This window comes from Schistocerca cancellata, chromosome 12 (genome assembly GCF_023864275.1).
Source record: "Schistocerca cancellata isolate TAMUIC-IGC-003103 chromosome 12, iqSchCanc2.1, whole genome shotgun sequence".
NCBI classification, from domain to species: domain Eukaryota; kingdom Metazoa; phylum Arthropoda; class Insecta; order Orthoptera; family Acrididae; genus Schistocerca; species Schistocerca cancellata.
In genome coordinates, this window is record NC_064637.1 from 11808474 (window position 1) to 11834910 (window position 26437).

Consider the following 26437-nt stretch of genomic DNA (forward strand, 5'->3'; position numbering starts at 1 on the left):
CGTACAATTTTGAAATGTTAGAAATAAGGAAATGAAGCAATACAGAATGGTATGCTTGTAACGTACGTTGTTGTTCTACATTTTCTAGCTCTGGTATTTACAGCGTCACAGAGAAACCATCCTAGACTTTGGAGGGAAAAGCCGTAACTGTAATGGTCTGCACTCCAACAGAAACAAGAAGCACAACTTAAGGAAAAAAAATGTAATGTGTATTCCAGCTCACAAGCGACATTGAAGCAGGTAGTTCCTGTGACTTAGTATGGGCAGAGGTTATACTCGACAACCGGAATAAATTAATAACTGGCTCCTTTTAGCGACCCCCGGTCTCAGATGAAACAGTTGCTGAACAGTACAAAGAAAAATTGAGTCTCATCACAAATAGGTACCCTACTCGTACAATTATAGTTGCGAGTGACTTCAATCTACCTTCCGTATGTTGACAAAAATACATTTTCAGACTCTATCGTAGATAGAAAACAACTTCCGTAATTGTTCTAAATGCTTTTTTTTAAATTTTTTGAATACTTAGTTCAGGAGGCCATTCAAATTGTAAATGGTTACGAAAACACACTTGATCTCTTAGCCACAAATAATCCTGAGCATCACGACGGATACAGGGATTAGTGAACACACAGTCGTAGCGAGGCTCAATTCTGTAGCAAAGAAATTCACCAAAAGTAAACGTGAAATATCTCTATTTATAAAAGCAGCTAAAAATTCGGTTGACGTCTTTCTAAGAGACAGTCTCCAATCCTTCAAAACTATGTAAGTGAGTACCAAATATGGCTTACGTTCAAAGAAATAGTATCAACAGCACTCGAGAGATTCATACCAAATAAATTACGGAACTGATCCGCCATTGTACACAAAACACGACAGAAAGCTGCTGCAGGAGCACCGCAAAAGGCTCGTATAATTTAGACGAACGCAAAATCTCCGAGATTGGGGAAGTTTTACTGAGGCTCGAAATTTGGTGCAGATTTCAATGCGAGATGCATTTAATAGTTTCCACAACGAAACTCTCTCTAGAAATGTGACGGAAAATCCAAAGAGATTCTGGTTCTATGTTAAGTAAACCAGCGGAAAGAGTAAGTGATGAGGAGGAGGGGGAGACAAGGGACGCAACCGTTCGGAGCAGGTAAAACCGTGGCAGATGTCAGCACAGCGGCCGCGCTCACCTGCTCGATACTGAGTGTGCCGCTGCGGTAGTCCCTGGAGAGGGTGAGCAGCGGGTAGCCCGTCTGCAGGGTCCAGGTGTCCATGACGGCCTGGACGGTGGCGCCGGCGGGCAGCGCGCCCCGGCGGTGCGCCTCGGCCGTCAGCGCCGCCCACAGGTCGCTCTGCTCGGCGTTGTCCAGGCGGTGCTTGCGCAGGTAGCCGGTCAGCCCGTCCCGGAACACCATCTCCCCGAGGAAGTCCGACATCATGCGGATCAGGAACGAACCTGTGCACGTGCGACACCGCCGACGGCATCACCTTCCACTCTCGCACATTTACGAGGCGACCTAACACCTCGAAAAAAATTAAGTGACGAAAGAATTTTTTTTTTTTCTTGGCAGGTATCTCAGTAATTCGAACTACAAGTGGCCTAACAGAAAGTTCATAATTATAAGTTATAAATTGTACCATACTTTCAATAATAGACTTATTTCCTTACAGTAGGAAGCAGAAAGTAGCATCTACAACCCACGCTGAAAGAAAGTTGATTGCCGAACCAACTGAAGATCCAGAATGAGATTTTCACTCTGCAGCGGAGTGTGCGCTGATATGAAACTTCCTGGCAGCTAAAAACTGTGTGCCGGACCGAGACTCGAACTCGGGACCTTTGCCTTTCGTGGACAAGTGCTCAACCAACTGAGCTACCCGAGCATGACTCACGCCCCGTCCTCACAGCTTTACTTCCGCCAGTACCTCGTCTCCTACCTTCCAAATTTTACAGAAGCTCTTCTGCTCGGTCCGGCACACAGTTTTAATCTGCCAGGAAGTTTCATATCAGCGCACACTCCACTGCAGAGTGAAAATCTCGTTCTGAAAACATCCCCCAGGCCGTGGCTAAGCCATGTCTCCGCAGTATCCTTCGTTTCAGGAGTGCTAGTTCTGCAAGGTTCGCAGGAGAGCTTCTGTAAAGTTTGGAAGGTAGGAGACGAGGTACTGGTAGAAGTAAAGCTGTGAGGACGGGGCGTGAGTCGTGCTTGGGTAGCCCAGTTGGTAGAGCACTTGCCCGTGAAAGGCAAAGGTCCCGAGTTCGAGTCTCGGTCCAGCACACAGTTTTAATCTGCCAGGAAGTTTCAACTCAATATCTGTTTATTTATTTTAACACTTAAGACGAGAGACACATACAAATTTCTCAGAATAGACAAGAAAACTTAACTTTCATATATTTTTCCATGTTGAACAGCCATCATCAACGGTATTTTACACTCTCCAAAAACCTTCGTTACGACAAAATTGTTTTTTTTTTCTCTATAGGAAGTGGAGTCACCGCCTGGAGTGACCGCTAACTAGTACAGGGGCTAACTGCGATTGTGTTAGTCTTTTGTTTGGACATTTAATTGCTGGCTCTATCTGATCAGATACACCTACCTAATATCGTGTAGTGCCCCCGCGACCACGCAGAGGTGTCACAAGATGACGTGGTATGGACTCGACTAATGTCTGAAGTAGTGCTCGAGAGAACTTGCACCATAAACCCTGCAGGGCTGTCCACAAATCCGTAAGAGTCCGAGGGTGTGGAGATCTCTTCTGAGCAACACGTTAGTACGCATTCCGGATATGCTCAATAGCGTTCATGTCAGGAGAGTTTAATGGCCAGCGGAAGTTTTTAAACACAGAACAGTGTTCCTGGAGCCACTGTGTAGCACTTTTGGAGGTGTGGGGTGTTGCATTGTCCTGCTGGACTTGCCCGAGTCCGTCGGAATGCACAACGGACACGAATGGATGCAGGTGATCAGACAGGACGCTTACATACGTGTCACCTGTCAGAGTTCTATCTAGACGTATCAGGGCGTCCCACATCACCCCATCTGCACATGCTCCTCCCCATTACAAAGCCTCCACGAGCTTCAACAGTCCCTTGCTGACATGCAGGGCCCATGGATTCATGTGGTCGTCTCCATTCCCGTACATCTCCATCAGCTGGATTCAATTTGAAACGAGACTCGTCCGACCAGGCAATGTGTTTCCAGTCATCAATAGTCATTGTTGGAGTTGATAGGCCCAGGCGAGGCGTAAAGCTTTATGTCGTGCAGTCATCGAGGGTACATGAGTGGGCCTTTGGCTCGGAAAGCCCATATCGATGACGTTTCGTTGAATGGTTCACACGCTGACACTCGTTGATGCCCCAGCATTGAAATCTGCGGCAATTTGTGGAAGGGTTGCATTTCTGTGACGTTTAACGATTCTCTTCAGTCGTCGTTGGTACCGTTCTTGCAGGATCATTTAGCGACCTCAGCGATGTCAGAGATTTGATGTATTACCAGATTTATGATATTCACGGTCCACTCGTCAAATGGTCGTACGGAAAGTCCCCACTTCATCGCTGCCTTGCAGATGCTGTGTCCCACCGCCCGTGAGCCGATCATAACACCACGCTCAAATCCACGTAAATTTTGATAACCTGCCATTGTAGCAGCAGTAATCGATCTAACAACTGTGCCAGACACCTGTTATATTAGATAGGTGTTGCCGACCGCAGCGCCGTATTCTGCCTTTTTACATATCTCTCATATCTCTGTATTTGAACACGCATGCCTATACCAGTTTCTTTGGCGCTTCAGGGGGGACGTGGGATGTGTCTAGTATTCGTCTTTATGATGGTTTGAACCCTGCCAGACACACTTCCAGTGATGTGTCTAGAGCAATTCACCCCATTCCCTTTCTGGAGCCGAAACTGAGGATGGTAGTGATTTTGCACGCAGGGGTCTAGAAGCCTGTTTCTGGGTTCAGCTCGGGACTCTGGCAGGTCAGTACATTCACCGTCTCCGAACTGCACAAGTGCTGTAAAACGTATTCATGTCCTTCTGCTTTTAGCGTTGTTGTAAATGCAGTAGGGAGAACCACATACCAACCACAAAAAACGCCTGGACACTGTATCAACGAATCCTCTCTACTTGACTGTTGGCGCTGCCCGTGACGGTATGTAATATTATCCAGGGATTCGCCAAACCCAAAGCCTTCCATTGAATAGACTCAGGGCCGTGATTCATCGCTCCGAGACAGTTGTTCACTGTCCAATGGTGTCGCTCTTTACAAGACTCGAGGTAGTGCTCAGCGCTGAGTGGAGGAACGTGTGGCTTGTGAGCAGCTGCCCGACCCCCACCCTCTTAAGCTCCCCGCGCCAGGTGGACAGCTGGTAGCACTTTGTAACTCTCGAGTGATTCTTTCCGCAGACTTAACGTGGTTTTTACAACCAGTCTGAGCGACACTTGAGGATCCTTCTCCGTGAGTGCATGAGGAATGCCTGGTGGCAGTTCCTCCCTTACATTTACACTTCACAATCACGCCACAAACAGTTTCTTCTTCTTTCGTTTCACCCTCTTTGGCGTACGCTGGATCAGTCATTTCTTTGTGCATTGTTCTTTTCTTAGGGCCCAGTATTTCTTCATTCTTTCTGATCTTCTTCTCCTATCTTCTTTCGAGATGAAGGGTTTGGACTTCTGTGTAGTTTTGTCTTGGAACCTTATGTTTTCATCTTCAGTAATTAATTTAGCTGTTCCATCAATAAGTGAATTTTCTGAAATCTTTAATTCTACTAGGTCTTTCTCAGTTTCTTTAAACCAGTTGGGTTTCGTTTTGCGGTTACGGAAGAAGTCAAAGATTTGTTTAGTTAATCTGTTAGAATTCATTCTGAGAAGATTACCATAAAAATTTATTCTCCTTTTTCACATAGAATCCGAAAGTTTTTCAGTTTTCTTGTAGAGAGTTTCATTTTTTATGTATGTAATCTTATTGTCTTGAAATTTTAGCCCAATGATTTTACTTGCAATGTTTCTTCCCTTTAGTTCAAGTTCCTCCATTTGGCCTTTGAAATTCATGTTAAGTGTTTCTGCTGCATACAGTGCTTCTGGCTTAATCACTGTCTTGTAATGCGTAATTTTGGACCCCCATGAAAGGGACTTTTTGTTCATATATTTTTTGTTAGTTAGAAGGCCAATTCAAATTTATTTTTTCTGCATTCCATTGCTTTGCTTTCCCCAGCATTCCAACTAATCCATTCTCCGAGATATTTGAATTCTTTTACTGTTTCAATATTCTGCTCTTGAACTTCGAGGTATTTACATGAGTGCTTCATGTTTCTCAATATCTTAGTTTTTTTAAAGTATATTGAAGACCTATTTTAGCTGCTTGTTTCTTTAGTTCAAGGATTTGCTCCCGTGCTTCTTCCATTGTTTCAGCAAACAGGGCCATATCACCTGCAAAAGCAATGCAATTTACTTTAAGGTTCTTCTTTTTGTAACCTAGTCTTATACCCCTCTTAATATTTGTGTTCCATTCTGTGACTACTTTCTCTAAGCGCACAATTGAACAGCAAAGGTGAGAGCCCATCCGTCTGTCGCACTCCCGTTTTTATTTCAAAGGGTTACGATAGTTCGCCCATAAATTTAACTTTCGAAAATGTATTTGTAAGGATCGCTTTTACAACATTAGTTGTTTTCTTATCGAAACCCATTTCTTCCAGGACTGATAATAGAAATTCTGTTTCAATCTAATTAATGCTTTTTTGAAATCAATGAAACAAACAGTTTATTTGGGCAGTTTTAGAAAGGTTGAAGTAGCCTTGAGGGCTATGTTATTCAGGCGACATCAAATGACTGCTAAAAAGGTAAGAATAACGTACCATAAAATCATCCACTCGTATATCTGGAAACAATTGTTTTAGAAGAAAGAAAACCTTGGATAAGGTGGTGCGCCACAGAAACAACACTATATGATCATAAGTATCCGGACACCCCCAAAAACGTACGTTCTTCATATTAGGTGCATTGTGCTGCCACCTACTGCCAGGTACTCCACATCAGCGACCTCAGTAGTGATCAGACATCGTGAGAGAGCAGAATGGGGCGCTCCGCGGAACTCAGTGACTTCGAACGTAGTCAGGTGATAGGGTGTCACTTGTGTCACACGTCTGTATGCGAGATTTCCACACTCCTAAACATCCCTATGTCCACTGTTTCCGATGTGACAGTGAAGTGGAAACGTGAAGGGACAAAAGTACAGCACGAAAGTGTACAGGGCGACCTCGTCTGCTGACTGACAGAGACCGCCGACAGTTGAAGAGGGTCGTAATGTGTAATAGGCAGACATCTATCCAGACCATCACACAGGAATTCCAAACTGCATTAGCATCCATTTCAAGTACTATGACAGTTAGACAGGAGGTGTGAAAACTTGGATTACCACAGTAGAGCTGCTGCTCATGAGCCACGCATCACTCCGGTAAATGCCAAACGACGCCTCGTTTCATGTAAGGAGCTTAAACATTGAACGATTAAACAGTGGAAAACTGTTGTGTGGAGTGACGAATCACGGTATATAATGTGGCGATCCGATGGCTGGGTGTGGGTACGGAGAATGTCCGGTGAACGTCATGTGCCAGATTGTGTAATGCCAACAGTAAAATTCGGAGGCGGTGGTGTTATGGGGTCGTTTTCTTTCTCATGGAGGAGGCTTCGACCCCTTGTTGTTTTCGCATCACTATCACAGCACAGGCCTACATAGATGTTCTGAGCAATTTGCTGCTTCCCACTGCTGGAGAGCAATTCGGGGATGGGGATTGCATCTTTCAACACGATCAAGCACCTGTTCATCATGCACGGTCTGTGGCGGAGTGGTTACACGACAGTAACATCCCTGTAATGAACTGGCCTGCACAGAGTCCTGACCTGAATCCTATAGAACAACTTTGGGATGTTTTGGAACACTGACTTCGTGCCACGCCTCACCGACCGACATCGATACCTCTCCTCAGTGCAGCACTCCGTGAGGAATGGGCTACCATTCCCCAAGAAACCTTCCACCACCCGATTGAACTTATGCCTGCGAAAGTGGAAGCTGCCACCAAGGCTAAATGTGGAGAACACCATATTGAATTCGAGCATTACTGATGAAGGGCTCCACTAATTTTAACTCATTTTCAGCCAAATGTCCGGATACTTTTGATCACACATTATATTTTGGGAGTTTGCATCAAGGCAGACCAACAAACGCATATTGTTTTAAGCAGACACATATCAACAAGACAAGAGTTGATGTTGAAATGGTTATTCCCAGAAAGAACATCGACGAAATGATTTACGAGGTGACAGGGACAGTTGACAAACAGTGGTACACAATCGAGATCTGCGCCAAATCATTTGTCCTTTCGAAAGATGCGTCTCGCTTAAGACTGAATGTGTACAAAAGGACTAACGCAACCTCCAAGTTTCACAGTCGGAGCTTGGTGTCTCCAAAGTCATAATTAAGAGACTCTGACTGTACCTCATACATCCATACTCCACAACCCATAGGGGAGGCGCCTCGGGTCAGCTACCGTGCCACTTCCTCCAGTCCCCCACTGCAAATGGTGCACAGCCATAGCCACTGTTGCTGAACATCCTCGTCCCCTCTTTGAACCTTAACTCTGTTTTCACATCATGGAGTGCCCAAATTCGGATTGCTTCCCCAAACGCAACCCTCCAGTCTCCTAAATGTGAACACATTCAGCTTATCGATCCCGAGCGAGGCCAAACTCTACCACTTTGTAGGAGAGCGTGGTCGGTTCCCATCTTTGCTTGTTGATGCACAGTCATCCATTAATACGTTTCCTAGTTAAAACTGTTTTACACACATCAAAAGAAGTTTTGCACCATTCCAGTTCCCAGAAGTCCTGAAGACACACGTTGACTGTGGATATTGTATCACAGACACAGTCCCTTTGACTGTCCAGATATTTCACTAAACCCGCCCAAAGATGTAAACAACCATGCGCAAGCAGCGCCTATTAGACGGAGGAAGTCCGACAGCCGATTAGTTCCAGTCATTCGACCAGGAAGGAGGTACACGGCTCGTGTTGTCTGTAGTTCAACCGTGTCTAGACGGTCAGTACCGCGGTTCGATCGCGATCCGTGTCCGCGTTGTTACTTTGTGCCAGGTAGTGTTCTGAACAAAGGAAGTGTCCAGACGTCTCGGAGTGAACCAAAGCGATGTTGTCCGGACATGGAGGAGATACAGAGAGACAGGAACTGCCGATTACATGCCTCTCTCAGTCCGCCCAAGGACTACTACTGCAGTGGATGACCACTACCTACGGATTATCTTTGTAACGACGAAATCATGCAGCGCTGTGCAGATGGGCTCAACAACATGCCGAATGGACCGCTCAGGATTGGCATCACGTTCTCTTCAATGATGAGTGTTGCATATGCCTTCAATCAGACAATCGTCGGAGACGTGTTTGGAGACAACCCGGTCAGGCTGAACGCCTTAGACACACTTTACAACGAGTGCAGCAAAGTGGACGTTCCCTGCTGTTTTGGGGTTGCATAATGTGGGGCCGATGTACGTCGCTAGTGGTCACAGAAGGCGCCGTAACGGCTGTACGATACGTGAATGCCATCCTCCGACCGATAGTGCAACCATATCGGCAGCATATTGGCTAGGCATTTGTCTTCGTGGACGACAATTCGCGCCCCCATCGTGCACATCTCCTGAATGACTTCCCTCATGATAACGACATCGCTCGACTAGAGTGGCCAGCACGTTCTCCAGACAACGAACCCTATCGAACATGCCTGGGTTAGATTAAAAAGGGCTGTTTACGGACGAAGTGACCCATCAACGACTCTGAGGGATCTACGCCGAATCGCCGTTGAGCTGTGGGACAATCTGGACCAACAGTGCCTTGATGAACTTGTGGGTTATGGGTTATATGTCACGACGAATATAGACATGCATCAATGCAAGAGGACGTGCTGCTTGGTATTAGAGGTACCGGTGTGTACAGCAATCTGGACCACCACCTCTGTAGATTTTGCTGTATAGTGGTGCAAACTGCAAAATGTGTGGTTTTCATGAGCAATAAAACGGGTGGAAATGAAGTTTATGTTGATCTCTATTCCAATTTCCTGTACAGGTTCCGGAACTCTCAGACCCTAGGTGATGGAAAACTTTTTTTGATGTGTCTATAAGTGCCGGGACCCGGGAGTAGACAACATTCCATTAGAGCTACTGGCGGCCTTGGGAGAGCCAGTCCTGACAAAACTCTACCATCTGGTGAGCAACATGTATGAGACAGGCGAAATTCCCTCAGACTTCGAGAAGAATATAATAATTCCAATCCCAAAGAAAGCAGGTGTTGACAGATGTGAAAATTTCCGAACTATCAGTTTAATAAGTCACAGCTGCAAAATGCTAACGCGAATTACACTCCAGGAAATGGAAAAAAGAACACATTGACACCGGTGCGTCAGACCCACCATACTTGCTCCGGACACTGCGAGAGGGCTGTACAAGCAATGATCACACGCACGGCACAGCGGACACACCAGGAACCGCGGTGTTGGCCGTCGAATGGCGCTAGCTGCGCAGCATTTGTGCACCGTCGCCGTCAGTGTCAGCCAGTTTGCCGTGGCATACGGAGCTCCATCGCAGTCTTTAACACTGGTAGCATGCCGCGACAGCGTGGACGTGAACCGTATGTGCAGTTGACGGACTTTGAGCGAGGGCGTATAGTGGGCATGCGGGAGGCAGGGTGGACGTACCGCCGAATTGCTCAACACGTGGGGCGTGAGGTCTCCACAGTACATCGATGTTGTCGCCAGTGGTCGGCGGAAGGTGCACGTGCCCGTCGACCTGGGACCGGACCGCAGCGACGCACGGATGCACGCCAAGACTGTAGGATCCTACGCAGTGCCGTAGGGGACCGCACCGCCACTTCCCAGCAAATTAGGGACACTGTTGCTCCTGGGGTATCGGCGAGGACCATTCGCAACCGTCTCCATGAAGCTGGGCTACGGTCCCGCACACCGTTAGGCCGTCTTCCGCTCACGCCCCAACATCGTGCAGCCCGCCTCCAGTGGTGTCGCGACAGGCGTGAATGGAGGGACGAATGGAGACGTGTCGTCTTCAGCGATGAGAGTCGCTTCTGCCTTGGTGCCAATGATGGTCGTATGCGTGTTTGGCGCCGTGCAGGTGAGCGCCACAATCAGGACTGCATACGACCGAGGCACACAGGGCCAACACCCGGCATCATGGTGTGGGGAGCGATCTCCTACACTGGCCGTACACCACTGGTGATCGTCGAGGGGACACTGAATAGTGCACGGTACATCCAAACCGTCATCGAACCCATCGTTCTACCATTCCTAGACCGGCAAGGGAACTTGCTGTTCCAACAGGACAATGCACGTCCGCATGTATCCCGTGCCACCCAACGTGCTCTAGAAGGTGTAAGTCAACTACCCTGGCCAGCAAGATCTCCGGATCTGTTCCCCATTGAGCATGTTTGGGACTGGATGAAGCGTCGTCTCACGCGGTTTGCACGTCCAGCACGAACGCTGGTCCAACTGAGGCGCCAGGTGGAAATGGCATGGCAAGCCGTTCCACAGGACTACATCCAGCATCTCTACGATCGTCTCCACGGGAGAATAGCAGCCTGCATTGCTGCGAAAGGTGGATATACACTGTACTAGTGCCGACATTGTGCATGCTCTGTTGCCTGTGTCTATGTGCCTGTGGTTCTGTCAGTGTGATCATGTGATGTATCTGACCCCAGGAATGTGTCAATAAAGTTTCCCCTTCCTGGGACAATGAATTCACGGTGTTCTTATTTCAATTTCCAGGAGTGTATTTACAGACGAATGGAAAAACTGGTAGAAGCCGACCTCGGGGAATATCAGCTTGGATTCCGTAGAAATATGGGCGCACGCGAGGCAATACTGACCCTACGACTTATCTTAGAAGCTAGATTAAGAAAAGGCAAACCTACGTTTCTAGCATTTGTAGACTTGGAGAAACCTTTTGACAACGTTGACTGGAATAATCTCTTTCAAATTCTGAAGGGGGCAGGGGTAAAATACAGGGAGCGAAAGGGTATTTACAATTTGTACAGAAACCAGATGGCAGTTATAAGAGTCGAGGGACATGAAAGGGAAGCAGTGGTTGGGAAGGGAGTGAGACAGGGTTGTAGCCTCTCCCCGATGTTATTCAATCTGTATACAAAACAAAAGAAAAATTCGGAGTAGGTATTAAAATCCATGGAGAAGAAATTAAAACTTTAAGGTACGCCGATGACATTGTAATTCTGTCAGAGACAGCAAAGGACTTGGAAGAGCAGTTGAACGGAATGGACAGTGTCTTGAAGGGAGGATATAAGATGAACATCAACAAAAGCAAAACGAGGATAATGGAATGTAGTCGAATTAAGTCGGGCGATGCTGAGGGAATTAGATTAGGAAATGAGACACTTAAAGTAGTAAAGGAGTTTTGCTATTTGTGGAGCAAAGTAACTGATGATGGTCGAAGTAGAGAGGATATAAAATGTAGATTGGCAATGGCAAGGAAAGCGTTTCTGAAGAAGAGAAATTTGTTAACATCGAGTATAGATTTAAATGTCAGGAAGTCGTTTCTGAAAGTATTTGTATGGAGTGTAGCCATGTATGGAAGTGAAACGTGGACGATAAATAGTTTGGACAAGAAGAGAATAGAAGCTTTCGAAATGTGGTGCTACAGAAGAATGCTGAAGATTAGATGGGTAGATCATGTAACTAATGAGGAAGTATTGAATAGGATTGGGAAGAAGAGGAGTTTGTGGCACAACTTGACAAGAAGAAGGGATCGGTTGGTAGGACATGTTCTGAGGCACCAAGGGATCACGAATTTAGTATTGGAGGGCAGCGTGGAGGGTAAAAATAGTAGAGGGAGACCAAGAGATGAATACACTAAACAGATTCAGAAGGATGTAGGCTGCAGTACGTATTGGGAGATGAAGAAGCTTTCACAGGATAGAGTAGCACGGAGAGCTGCATCAAACCAGTCTCAGGACTGAAGACCACCACAACAACAACAACTATAAGTGCCCTAGTTATTGCTTACTGTTTCTGAATTTTGTCATGCCAGTCTTTCAAAACATATGGATGCTTAAACTGAAATGGTAAAGCTTCTCATACACCTGCTTTTTTAAAATTTGTTTAAAATATTTCAGTTTTCTAAAATGTGGGCTATTTTCATGCATACGAGACATCCTGAGTCGTCTAAACCAGACCTTTTCTCACGCTCCAAGCCCCTTTCTCTTTATTATCTAATTCTTGTTCTTTGCAAATTTCTTGCTGATAGCGACAGAATAACACAGCACAGATTCTTGAAAGGAAGTGGTGTATGTCTGAGAAAAAAAAGGAATTTTTGCTATTTGGAAAAAGAAAATTAGATTTTTCGTTCATAAATTATAACTTTTTGTGAGTGTCTACAGTAAATAATATTATGAAATATCTATATAAGACGCTCTAAAAGGTGACTTTACAAAATTTCCACCTTTTTACAAATTAACAACGGAATGGACATCCAGCTTTGGAAACTCCCCTATTAAAAAGCAGGAGAAGGGATCAAAGGCTGTACAATCCAGAAACGGTATGCTAACCAGGCCGAACCGGCGCGAGCTCTGAGGCAATCATCCTTTCCGTGCACCAGACGGAAGGTACCGTCTGGTAAAACACCGTGCCCTGCTGTGTGAGGAAGTCCGTAGCTGCCCGTTGCACATCCCGGTCTGACAACAATCATTAACTCTTCAAGACCTTTTTAGAGGCCGAGATCAGGATTATAAGGCAGGTGCTCGAGTCCCTCCCACTTGTTTGTACTGCGTAGAGCTGGCCTCCCGTATCGACTGGCGTCTCGTATCGAACCACGACCGGCACGGAACTTGGCGCACAATTCCAGAAAGGTGGTTTTCGACAGACGTGCTGCCCCATACATATTCTTCTTTCTCTGACGAAAAGAAAGACTGCACGCTGGTTCTGTTTGGGCGCATTTTGTAATAACGTTGCCATAGCTCCCGCTGCTGCATTTACTGCACACACATCAGAAAGACACGAATTCCCCAGAAGTCCCCTGCCTACGAGTCAGTGGTTGTATACCAACATCGGAGTCGCGTTACACTGCAAGTACACTGCAGCCACACCACCAAACGGAAATGTTTTGATCGCCCCTTGTATATTGGTTGAGTTTTCTAGGAATGTACGTTATCAGAATTTTAACAGTGAACCACACTGCACCATTGCAGTTGTATGAGCAGCTCCATGACGCCTTCACGATTAATAAACGAACCTGTGAACATGCTATCGATTAAATATTTTGTATCTGTCTGACTTGCTTAGGATCCCAGACTCAGGAAGAGCACACAAGTATTGGTTGAACACAAGTTTTGTAAGATAACTTGGTTCAAATGGCTCTGAGCACTATGGGACTCAACATCTTAGGTCATCAGTCCCCTAGAACTTAGAACTACTTAAACCTAACTAACCTAAGGACATCACACACACCCATGCCCGAGGCAGGATTCGAACATGCGACTGTAGCAGTCCCGCGGTTCCAGACTGCAGCGCCAGAACCGCTAGACCACCGCGGCCGGTGTAAGATAACTCCTTCGTAAGTCTGGACCAGTAGAAATGGGTGGCATCTGAGTTGTGGTGCCAAAGAAGAATTCTGAAATAAGTGTTAAGAAGAGTAGGCGAGGGAGGAAGTTTCTACAAGATCCTTGGTTGTCCATCTGCTACAGCATCCAGGAATAACTGACCTGGGGCTGGAAGGAGAAGCAGGGGGGATATTAGAGATGTACAGATTATACGGTGTGGACACTTCGGCATAAGCACCACCATTATCTACCTGTTTCCCTAAACAGATGTGGACATTTGTGTCAGACTTCTGCAGATAAGCCACTGGTATGTTTACATGAAGTTGGCTAATTCGAGCCTCCAATTCATCGAGAGTTTTTGGTTTCGCGTGATAAACTTCCTCTCTCGCCCCAGCCCCAAAGAAAGAAATCAAGATAAACTTCCTCTCTCGCCCCAGCTCCAAAGAAAGAAATCAAGATAAACTTCCTCTCTCGCCCCAGCTCCAAAGAAAGAAATCAAGATAAACTTCCTCTGTCGCCCCAGCTCCAAAGAAAGACATCAAGATGGCCACAATATCCCGACTAATGTTCTCGAAAATCGATGTTGAGCCACAGATGGACAGGTATGCGGAATGAGGCAGGGCCCCATCTTCCGTAAAGAGTAAGTCATTGCAAATTCTCCCGTATGGATACAACACCGTGAATATAATTTTCAACCATATCAACATAGCGTTTTGCATTCATTGTGTACCAAATGAGATATGGTCCCGCAACATCCATGGACGACATGCTGCACCACAATGTGGCCTTTGGGGGATAATGGCTTTGTTCAACAACCACACTGGGACCATCGTTTGCCCAATAACAACAATTCTGTCGGTTAACAAACCCCACAACATGAAACACAGCTTTATATGACCATTACTGAATTTCACACACACACACACACACACACACACACATATATATATATATATATATATATATATATATATATATATATATATATATATATATAAAATCAGTTGGCTCTACTGAGAATTTACTCAATGGAGTAGAAGGAGTTGGCCGCCAATAAATCCTGTAGGCTTCTCTTAAACTGGATTTCATTGGTTGTTAAGCTTTTTATGGCTGCTGGCAAGTTATTGAAAATGTGTCTTCCTGAATAATGCACACCTTTTTGTATAAGACTAAGTGATTTTAAATCCTTGTGAAGATTATTCTTATTTCTAGTATTGATTCCATGAATTGAGCTGTTGGTTTGAAAAAGCGATATATTTTTAATGACAAAGTTCATTAAGGAATAAATATATTGGGAAGCAGTACAGGCCTCTGTAGGACGTTATTGAGCTCTCACCACATATAACTCTTATTGCGCGTTTTTGTGCCCAGAAAAATTTAGCTTGGCTTGGTGAATTACCCCATTTTATTTTTATATCCCCTATTTCTGACAGAAATCGCATGTCAAATAGAGGTTTTTTGAGACACTTCAGCAGTTCTATGGTGTGCTCCTCCCAGTTGAATTTATTATCAAGCTGTAATCCCAAGAATTTAACACTGTCCAATTCTTCTAATTATCATATGTTACGCATATACTCATGGGACACTCCTTACAGTTTCTGAACTGCATGTAGCATGTTTTTTCAATGTTTAATGACAAAGAATTGGCTACAAACCAGTGATTAATGTCCACAAATATTTTATTAGCCGATCTTTCTAAGACTACACTTGATTTGCTATTTATTCCAGTGTTTGTATCATTGGCAAACAAAACAAACTTGGCATCTGTTAATCTTACTGATGAAAGGTTTTTAGTCTTTTGGCGATAATTCTGGCAGTAATGTGGTTTCCACAACAAAAGTTCAACTCTTTCTTCAGAATAGTTCGGATTATGAGTCAAGTTAAACCAATTTCACAACATGTCCATCTTTGTGATTTCTGAGGACTTTGTGTCAACATTTCCTGAATCACGTGCACACTGTCCTCTGTTCTGGATATTGAGAGTCAACCACTTCTCCTAACATCTGACACAGAACCTGTGTCCAATACCTACGAGTGGTAGTTTCTTACGATCTTTGCATCTACTGATGATTAACGTCCTTTCACACTTCACCACCAACTCTGTACTTGTACCACCGATCACCGTACTTCGTACTGGGATGCCAGCTGAGCTCACTCGTGCAGGATTAGACACTCCACCACAGTCCAGCACTGATGACTTCAAAGATATAAATGAGACATCTGTCATATATGTATATATAAATCAGAGTGTACACATATGTATACGTCCAGGGTCTCCTCTCAAACCTCTTGATCGATTTCAGCCAAATCTGACACAGAAATAGCAGACCTCATGAGTATCAGCACTGTGGGGCTTATAGCCTCCTAGCTGCAGTAGGAGGGAGCTACTGGCAAATACATCAAATATATGTTTATCCCAGCCTCTGCCAGATAGGCTGCCTTGCACAACAGACATGTTGTATGGGAATAGTGTTGGCCTGCCCTATCAAGCTGATGTGTGGCCTATTCTGCATGACAAATGAGTTGTGGGAGTAGTGTTGGCCTACTTCACTGAAATGTATTGGAGGGGCTACATTTGCCAGCGAAAATGGCTGGGGATAGGTTGAGGTGGATAGAGGATGGGGAAGACAGCGTGAGGGGGAGGAGGGAACAGGGGGAGGAGAGGAGGGGGAGATGCCTTAGACAGGTGAAAAGTGTAGAGGGGTAAAGGGCAGGTGGAAAAGGAAGAGGGAGACACAGAGATTGAAAAAGAAAAAGGTGAACAAGGTTATGGTCAGTGTGAGGGGGAGTCAGATATGGCCATTGAGAGGGGTGGAGTAAATGGACAAAGAGAGGAAGAGGAGGCGATAAAAGACATGGGAGAATAAAGAGGAGAAGATAGACGAGAGGAGAAGATGAGGTGGACTGACAGAGGGAGAAACAAGTGACTCAGAGAGGGGGGAGAGGTGTGTTCAATAAATGTGTCGAATGCATATTCAGTCGAAGCCGCAATGAAGAGGCTAGTAATGTGAGAAATTCTACCACTGTAAGAAACAAAATGTTCTTTGTTTCATGAAAATTGGTAAACTATTAAACGAGTCATAAACAATTTCCAATTAGAAATTAATTCTTGCCTATCCTGTAGACGATATTGGATGATGTTGTTACATAGTGATAAAAAAAACTGTCACAAGATGCCGTTGTGGCCTGAACTCCAGGCAGGCCTTCACAACCGGGCGACTGCTATGCGGGCCAGTTGCCAAAGTGACTCTGGAGTTACGTGCTGCGGTGGGGCTGGTGCAGCGGCCTGCGACGCGGTGTTCTGCCTTCGCTGGTCGACTCTGCTATGACTCGATGTAGCCCAATACGGCGTTTTCTCGGTCGAGTACGTGACGTGCGCCAGCCACGTGTCGTAACACACCTGCCCAGTGGGAGGACGAGTCCTCCCAGCTCAGTCAGTAGCAAAGTTTCTCGAGTATCGAGCATTTGACTGGCCCAGTCTCCACAGCAGTCGTCTATTGTACGGCTGAGCTACTTGGGCCCCATCGAGCACTCTCACTGACCTGACGAAGTTGCTGATCTGTGCACTGTCAGCTAGATCTGACGCTTCTGGGCTTCGAACTGGATCCACTGTAGCTCGGCCACTCAGTGGGTGTTCTCTCTCTCTTTCTCTATTCGTTTAGTCAGTTCCGACTCTTCGTGACCCCATGAACCAAATCACACCACTTTTTCCTGTCTTGCACTTTCTCCCGTAGACCTTCCAGGTTTGAACGCATTGCTTCTGCGATGCCATCGATCCATCTCATCCTCTGACTTCCTCTTCTTCTAGTTCCTTCAATCTTCCCCAGCATTAGTGTTTTTTCCAGTGAGTCATGCATTCGCATTGTGTGTCCAAAGTAGGTCAGCTTTTGTTTTAACATTAGACCTTCCAGGGAGAAATCTGGTTTTATTTGCTCCAATATTGATCTGTTAGTTCTCTTTGGAACTTTTCCTCCAACACCACAATTCGAAGGAGTCAATTCTTCACCGTTCAGCCTTTCTAATGGTCCTGGTCTCACATCCATACATCACAACTGGAAAGACCATAGCCCTCACAATACGGATCTTTGTTGCTAGTGTTATATCTCTGGACCTTATAACCTTGTCAAGGTTTGACATCGCCTGTCTACCGAGCAACAGGCGTCTCCGGATTTCATGGCTCCAGTCGCCATCAGCAGACTGAGATAACTAACTGAATGTGGTCACTACCTCCATGGTTTCTCCTGCTATATCCCACGAATTGGTACGTGTGCTTGCCGTAATTTTCGTTTTCTTCACATTCAGCCTAAGACCGGCCTTTTCACTTTCGTCTTTCACCTTCAGCAAGAGTGTTCTCAATTCTACTTCGCTTACTGCCAACAGGATCGTATCATCCGCATACCTGAGGCTGTTTACATTTATTACAGCTATTTTAATTCCTGTTTCTCCTTCATCTAGCCTCGCACTCCTTATAACATGTTCTGCATACAGATTGAATAAGTACGGTGACAGTATGCAGCCTTGCCGGACCCCTTTCTGAATCTTTATCCATTTCATTGTTCCGTACATAGTTCTCACCGTGGCTTCTTGGTCAAGGTATAAACTCCGTATCAGATGAATTAGGTGATCTGGTACACCCATTTTTTTCAGTACGTTCCATAATTTGTTGTGGTCGACGCAGTCAAAGGCTTTGGCGTAGTCAATAAAGCAGAGGTACACATCTCTCTGGAATTCTCTTGCTTTTTCCATAATCCACCGAATGTTAGCAATTTGATCTCCAGTTCCTCTTCCTTTCCTAAATCCAGCTTGTTCTTCTGGTAGCTCTCGATCTAGATATTGGCGAAGTCTATTTTGTAACATGACTTTGCTAGCATGTGAGGTAAGTGCGATTGTTCGGTAGTCTGAGCATTCTTTAGAACTTCTCTTCTTTGGAATGGGGATGAATACTGATCTTTTCCAGTCTTCTGGCCACTGCTGCGTGATCCATATTTTTTGACATATTGAGTACAGCATCCTTTCCAGTGACTTTAAATAATTCTGCTGATATTTCATCATGTCGACTAGTTTTGTTATCAGCCATATTTTCAAGGGCCCACTGGATTTCGCTCTCCAAAATATCTGGAACTAGTTCTAAATTAACATTAACATCAGTGAGTGTTACCGACAGCTATTTCCGGCCAGTCGCCAAGGGTCCCGGTTTCGACACGCGGTCTGCACATTTCCTGAAAGTATTACGGATCACCGACGGTACTGTGCCCGGTTCAGTCCTACATCACTGAGCTCTCGAGGCGACTTGCACCAGCAGAGTCGCCTTCTGCCAACAGCTGCCGCTGACTCAGTGTACCGCTACGAACGAAACTCCCTTGCCACTGGGCTTGTCCACCACGTGGGCTGCTACCATCAAACTACCGTATAGATGACGTCAGTTAGCCAAGAATGTTCCTGTCGAATTATTATTCTCTACTCCACACATGCCACACATGATCAAAGGGATCGCTCTGTTAGGAAGAAATCTATGGGCAGCAGTCACCGACTGCTGGCCCCTGTTTTGATCGGGCAAGAGTGGGAATTTTCCTACACATCAGTCAGCAGGCCTGAAAATTGTGTAGTGTACTGCTCAAAGCGGTTGCTCAAATAAAGTGACAAATAGAAATTTAGACATCTGAAGTTGTTTTGATTTATACTTATGAGCAAGGTTCCACAACCATCTGTACAAAGATGGACTTGGATCATACAACAGCTTCCCACACAGTCAACTCTGCACTCAGCACTGGCCGACCTTAAGAAATGGAAAAGATGGAAGGCCGCATCAAAGCTGATAACTTAAAGACAAAGTAAGTAACGATGGCGATTATCCTTCGATCTATTAGCATACGGCGAAACGGTCAGTCGCACAGTCTGCGAGCAGACGGCAGAGAGTGAGTGACGTGTTGTCGCAGCTCGTGGGGACCGACCTTTCTTGTAGGAGATGGTGTCGAAGATCTGCGAGATCTCGTTGGGGTTCCTCAGCTTGACAGAGAGTGGGTGCGACGTCTCCAAGGCGTCGAACCTCAGCACTGTCAGCATGTTGGCAAGCGCGTCCGCCTCCAGCGTCTTCCAGTTCGGGTGCGCCTGTCAACACAAAGGCCGCCATCTCAACAAACAGCTGAGGTGTGGCAAACTGATCAGCTAATCTAGCTCGTTTCCAGATGCAGAGAACTAAACGGCGTCGTTGTGGGCCAGTATGTACACGGTGATTTAGCTGCCCCTACCGATGTCGTTTTATGCAACCCACAATGTTACATCTGGCCGACAAAAACCGCGGGCGAGGCTTTCATTTTCTCCCACTCGATGCGCGCAAATTACTAGTCCTACATAAAAAGTAGGATATATTTCTAGGAAATTTAATGTAGCTAAATTCTGTAGTGGGATATGTTTTCGGAATAGTACACGGATTTCGAGCTATTCCAGGAAAACGCACGAAAGTGACCTGGAAATGCACTCCACCCCCACACTCGTCCTTCATCAGTCAGGATTTCTAGTATGTCGCTTGTGTCACTGCTTCCTACACACTACAAAAATTTCCGAACACACGAACTATTCTCGATATTCGACGTATTTTGATCCCTTTTGATTGGGGTGTTACGCCATCAGCATAATCAGCCTTTCATTTATATTATCAGTACGACTTCCGTAAAAGTTACTTTAAAACTAATTTTGTTGACAATCAAATTCAAACATAAGCCTTGTAAGTATACCAGTTTTGTAGTCAGAAGGCGTGACGAATACAACGATGTAATTACTTACTTTATGCTGATAAAATTCACAAAACTGCTACGGAAAATTCACAGAGACGTCAATTTTACAGTCGACTAAGGCGATAGCGTAATAAAGCGAAAATGTGTCCCAGTAAAAAATTTAACTATATTGAATTTCCTACAAAAAGATCCCATACTTTTTTCTGTAGGACTAATAGTTTACACACAGCGAGCGAGAGAATATGAAAATCTCGCACGTAATTTTTCAAGGCCAGATATGACATTGAAAGTTGCATAAAACATTGGTAGAAGCAGCTGAATCAGCCTACATAAGGAGTCAAATTAGAACAGGACAGGCGGAAGAAGTAAGTAAACTGTTCATTATTTGGAAACTAATCACCACAACTGCTAACAAATTTATCCCAGTGTTCCACAGGACGGCCACTGCCTACAGAACCACGATTGTACGTACGTGTTCACCCGCAGAAAATCTATGGCCACCAATGTCCTTCCTCAGTCCTATAAAAAATATGGAAATCGTATGGGGAGGCATAATGGCTTCCCAGAAAAACTTCTGCCACGTGGTTGAAAGAACAGGCGCGCCAGCGCCACGAAACGCGAAAGCCATGATTACCTTATTACTTTTTTTTTTTCTTTCTGGAAGGCGCGATAGTGGTAAATTGACGCATTGCAAAAATGGAAGTGTGCCATCGTCTAGTCCAAACGCCCAGGTTTGTTGAAGGATGACGTCATTCTGTTGCAGGATAGTAGCTGCCCACAACATGCACACGGCGGAAGTTTCGCTGGGAGGCCCTCACACACCCTCCGCACAATCCCCATCCCTCCCCATTCAGTTACCGTATTCTTGGAGTGTGAACAAAGACATCCGTGACCATCGATTTCCTTCGGATGAAGAGGTGCACGTCTGTCCACAATCGTGGTTCCGAAGGTGACCGCAAACATTTTTCCCATGAAGCCACACAGTGGGATAAATATACACTACTGACCATTAAAATTGCTACACCAAGAAGAAATGCAGACGATAAACGGATATTCATTGGACAAATATATTATGTTAGAACTCACATGTGATTACATTTTCACGCAATTTGGGTGCATAGATCCTGAGAAATCAGTACCCAGAACCACCACCTCTGGCCGTAACAACGGCCTTGATATGCCTGGGCATTGAGTCAAACAGAGCTGGGATGGCGTGTGCAGGTACAGCTGCCCATACAGCTTCAACACGATACCACAGTTCATCAACGTCAGTGACTGGCGTATTGTGACGAGCCAGTTGCTCGGCCACCATTGAGCAGACGTTTTCAGTTGGTGAGAGATCTGGAGAATTTGCTGGCCAGGGCAGCAGTCGAACATTTACTGTATCCAGAAAGGCCTGTACAGGCCCTTCAACATGCGGTTGTGCATTATCCTGCTGAAATGTAGGGTTTCGCAGGGATCAAATGAAGGGTAGGGCCACGGGTCGTAACACATCTGAAATGTAACGTCCACTGTTCAAAGTAACATCAATGCGAACAAGAGGTGACCGAGACGTGTAACCAATGGCACCCCATACCATCACGCCGGGTGATACGCCAGTATGGCGATGACGGATACACTCTGTCAATGTGCGTTCACCGCGATGTCGCCAAACAGAACATGGATTCATCCGAAAAAATGGTGTTTTGCGATTCGTGCACCCAGGTTCGTCGTTGAGTACACCATCGCAGGCGCTCCTGTCTGTGATGCAGCGTCAAGGGTAACCGCAGACACGGTCTCCGAGCTGATAGTCCGTGCTGCTGCAAACGTCGTCGAACTGTTCGTGGAGATGGTTGTTGTCTTGCAAACGTTCCCACCTGTTGACTCAGAGATCGAGACGTGGCTGCACGATCCGTTACAGCCATGCGGATAAGATGCCTGTCCTCTCGACTGCTAGTGATACGAGGCCGTTGGGATAAAGCACGGCGTTCCGTATTGCCCTCCTCAACCCACCGAGTCCATATTCTGATAACATTCATTGGATCTCGACCAACGCGAGCAGCAATGTCGCGATACAATAAACTGCAATCGCGATAAGCGGCAGTCCGACCTTTATCAGTCGGAAACGTGATGGTACGCATTTCTCCTCCTTACACGAGGCATCACAACAACGTTTCACCAGGCAACGGCGGTCAACTGCTGTTTGTATATGAGAAATCGGTTGGAAACTTTCCTCATGTCAGCACTTTGTAGGTGTCGCCACCGGCGGCAACCTTGTGTGAATGCTCTGAAAAGCTAATCATTTGCATATCAAAGCATTCGCTTCCTGTCGGTTAAATTTCGCGTCTGTAGCACGTCATCTTTATGCTGTAGCAATTTTAATGGCGAGTAGTGTATTAAAAGTTATGGCGATTACTTTTGAAATAATAAACAATTTTCTTACTGAACGAAGAGTCTGCGGCTGTACTGCCATTTCATAGTGCCCGACGGGCACGATATTTCGACGATCAGACATGTCGCTGCCGTCAGGTGCGCTGACGAACTGAGCTCCTGAGGCCTTATATCCGCTCCCCCCACAGGCCGTCCCCTCCGCGTGCACGGACAGTGGAGGGAACAGACAGCAGAGGGGGGAGCTCAGTTCGTCAGCGCACCTCACGATGGCGACATGTCTGATCGTCGAAATATTGTGACCGCCGGACGCTATGAAATGGCACTACAGCTGCCGACTGTTCCATTAACAAATACTCTGCGAGATACTGAAGAATCACAATTCTCTTACCTTTTTGCGTCTGTCACATTTGACTGGCCATTTCATATATATACCAGGATAGAAAATGCACCTTTCAAAGCACAAAGAAAGGCGAATTTGTTCTGGGCAGAGTTATGGATCTAAAAAAGAAAGAAACTAGATTTTCGACTCATCTGGCAGCTTCAAAGACATTTAAATCTATACATCTTAATATATTTGCCCTTTTTTCACTTGCTAGCCTCAGTACCCATGTCATGTAAAGTAACGTCATACACGGTGTCATATTGTGTAACACGACACACGCTAACGTGTCATCTGACACGGCGTTTGTCACATTGTGCAATGTCACACAATGTGTCTCTGAAGTTTAGGATGCACGCATGCTCACTCTGGAATATTTCTTATTACATGTGCATCCCCACTTTCGGGTACTTTCTATTTCAGATGCATCCCACACTCTAGTAGCACATGCATTTAGGTCTGTTTGTTCTTACACCACTCACCACACATGTAACAGGGGTGGGGTTGGGAGAGAAGTGGTCCCCTCAGCGAAAAAAATCAAACCCCTCCACCCAGAAATCAAAAAATTGTTTTAGCATCCCCCCAGCACCAAGTCCACACTAGATATTTTCATTGGCTATTACAAATATGCTCTTCAGCCATATGATATTGTATATCGTTTACTATGGCTGCGGAATCTTCTGGATTTTGGGCACATAACTGGAAGATACGGGTGTGACAACACGTTGCATCTAAGAGAGCTCATTGTGACGGGGAAGCATGGTTAACTCATAGAAAAGTGCGAATATGTCACGGTGTTTTGATTTAATTGTCTTTGAAGCCGCCAGATAAGTCGAAAATGTAGTGCCTTACTCTTACACCAGTAGTTGTGCTCAGGACACATTCGCCTTTTTTTGGGCTACAACAGGGCCAGGTTTCACTCTGGTCACCAGCTTTTACTCCACCACTTTTTTGACACTAGACCGCCATAACTTGGCAACCGATGGAGATTTTTGTTGAATCTGGCAACGAATGATCAGGTGTAGGTATTTTTTATTATCTTTCAAATCACGTTGCTTATATCGTGACAACGTACAAAGCTTTCACGAAACAACAACAGGCCTATTAATTAAATGCATTTGTCTATCTTCTTACAAATTTTCAACGGATTCACACAAGTTTGGAACACATGAGTGGTGCATAGAAAAGGAACAAAAATTTGTTTTCTTTACGTTAAACCCGAATGAAGCTCGATTTTTGAAAGCACATTTCCTAATTTATCGTAAGAATGTATTTTTTCTGTATCTGAATCACTTTAAATCGTTCCGGTGCATTCAATTCACGTAAGAATGAATTTTACGGTGCTACATTTAGCTCGTCTAAATCATCGTGCACTAAATGTATTTGCAGCTGCGAATACGGAAGACTGTCAGCTGTGAAATGGAATGATGGCAATGAAGAACCAGGACTCGGACACCCCGCTTATCACGAGCGGTCGCCCTACCATTTTTTAAAAATATTAGCCGGGACAGTGGAAAATGTGTGCCCCGACCGCGACTCGAGCCCGGGATCTCCTGCTTACATGGCAGACGCTCTATCCGAGTGAGCCTTTTTTTTCTTTTCCTAGCAGATTAAAATTGTGTGTTGGACCGAGACTCGAACTCGGGATCTTTGCCTTTTACGGGCAAGAGCTCTACTTTTTTTTTTTTTTTTTTTTTTTTTTTGTGCACAGAGGAAACACACCGAAATATACACTCAAATGGCAGTGTACTCCTTCAAAATACGCAAATCTGCACTCGATTTTTTCTTCTTGTTTTCTTTTTTTTAAGGAACTTATTGAAGGCAATCAATTAAAATAAAACTAAAGAAGTCATTTTGACAAAAACAAAAGGGTTAAATCAGAAAAATGTATGTGAAGGAACGGGGCGTTAATTTTAACGTGCCCAGACCTTCTTTCCTCCGTCACTTCTACATCGTGGAACATCTAAATCCAAACAAGGTGTCCACAAAAAAAGAGGGAATGTCAACTCATCCGACGCCTTGTCGACGGAAAACAAGATACAGCATACTAGAAAAAAGTTCCCGGTAACGGGGCAACCTGAGCCACGTCCAGTGGGTTGTGGCCATATATTGGGAAAAGGCACACGGATCTGCGTCATATCCACTCACCATCACGTAGTGGACATAATGTCTACCAAGATACATGATCGTATTGTTCTTCGATCGGGGAAAGAAGGTTGAATCGGGACGCACGAGAATCTCCCCCGAGATAGCAGCCTCCGGCGTCCTGAGTAGAAACGCCAGTTGGCGAAGCCATCTCCAGTGGCCATGACCGCAGGAGATCAAACGATGATATAATGTATCAGTTTCATGGCAACGATGGCAACGATCCGTCACTTGAGACCAATACGAAAAAGTCGCACTTTGGTAGGTACAATATAATGATCAACTTGGTACCACGACGACGCCACTTCCATCGGGAAAATCTGGAGGCTGATGTTAGACCAAACAATCTTCCAGTTCGTTTTTGCCGACAGGGCATCCACAGAGGGAACCCTATGAGGAATTGGCCAGCGGCTTAACAGCATTTTTAGGGAGAGATTCGCTTGGGAAAGGATATTTACTCCTAAATAACTGAACTCAAGAAAAAATTCCTTAACTTGCCGTAGCCGTAGTTTATAACTAATCCTACCAATATCTACTGGAGGTGTTAAGCTCGCCTGTCGGATACAGTCATAAAGGCGAGCTGTAAGTGACTCGGGGGGGGGGGGGGGGGGCGTTGACGTGTTGAAACGGTGCGCCGGATGAATAAGACATAAGCCTTAACCCGAATGGCAGGGAAGCCCAAACCTCCCAGCAGACGGGGGCGCGCCATTACCCCATAACGCACTCGAAATATAGAGTTGCGCCGGATAAACCTGCCAGTTAAACGTTGTAACTTGCGGTACATCATCGCAGGAAGTGGAAAGATTTGTGCAATAAAATAGGCCTTACTTAACACATACGTTTCCATGGCCCGGACCTTATGAAAAAGCGAGAGGGAATGACGCTCGTGTTCAGTGATTGTTCCCTGAATCTTATCCGTGATAGATTTCCAGTTTATCGTAGCCATCTTTAGTGAACAACTGTCAGTTATAGCACACAACGATCGATATCGGGTGACCTTCAAAGTCCATGGAATTTCAACAGCGTCAAATCCTCGCAAACTGAGTAAGCGACATTTCTGGTCAATTAACACGCACTCCCGTAAAACGACAAAAGGCATCCAAAACTTCCTTCAGCAATGGTATATCATCATGGATACGGAGAAGAACCACAACGTCATCAGCATATACACGAACGGTAAGCCTTTCTCCCAACAGAGACCAGCCACGC

At 45.4% G+C, this 26437-nt stretch overlaps 1 protein-coding gene across 2 annotated transcripts in view; it reads right to left on the reverse strand.

The window, feature by feature from the left end:
* The window catches only part of LOC126109625 (aminopeptidase Ey-like), a 397038-nt gene that overhangs the window by 89167 nt on the left and 281434 nt on the right, over positions 1–26437 (reverse strand). For both annotated transcript variants that reach the window (XM_049914671.1, XM_049914670.1), the window contains exons 7-8: positions 19552–19708; positions 1179–1444 (exon numbers count right to left, since the gene is read on the reverse strand). In XM_049914671.1, the coding sequence (XP_049770628.1) occupies positions 1179–1444; positions 19552–19708 (423 nt within the window). The remainder of the gene's footprint in view (positions 1–1178; positions 1445–19551; positions 19709–26437) is intronic.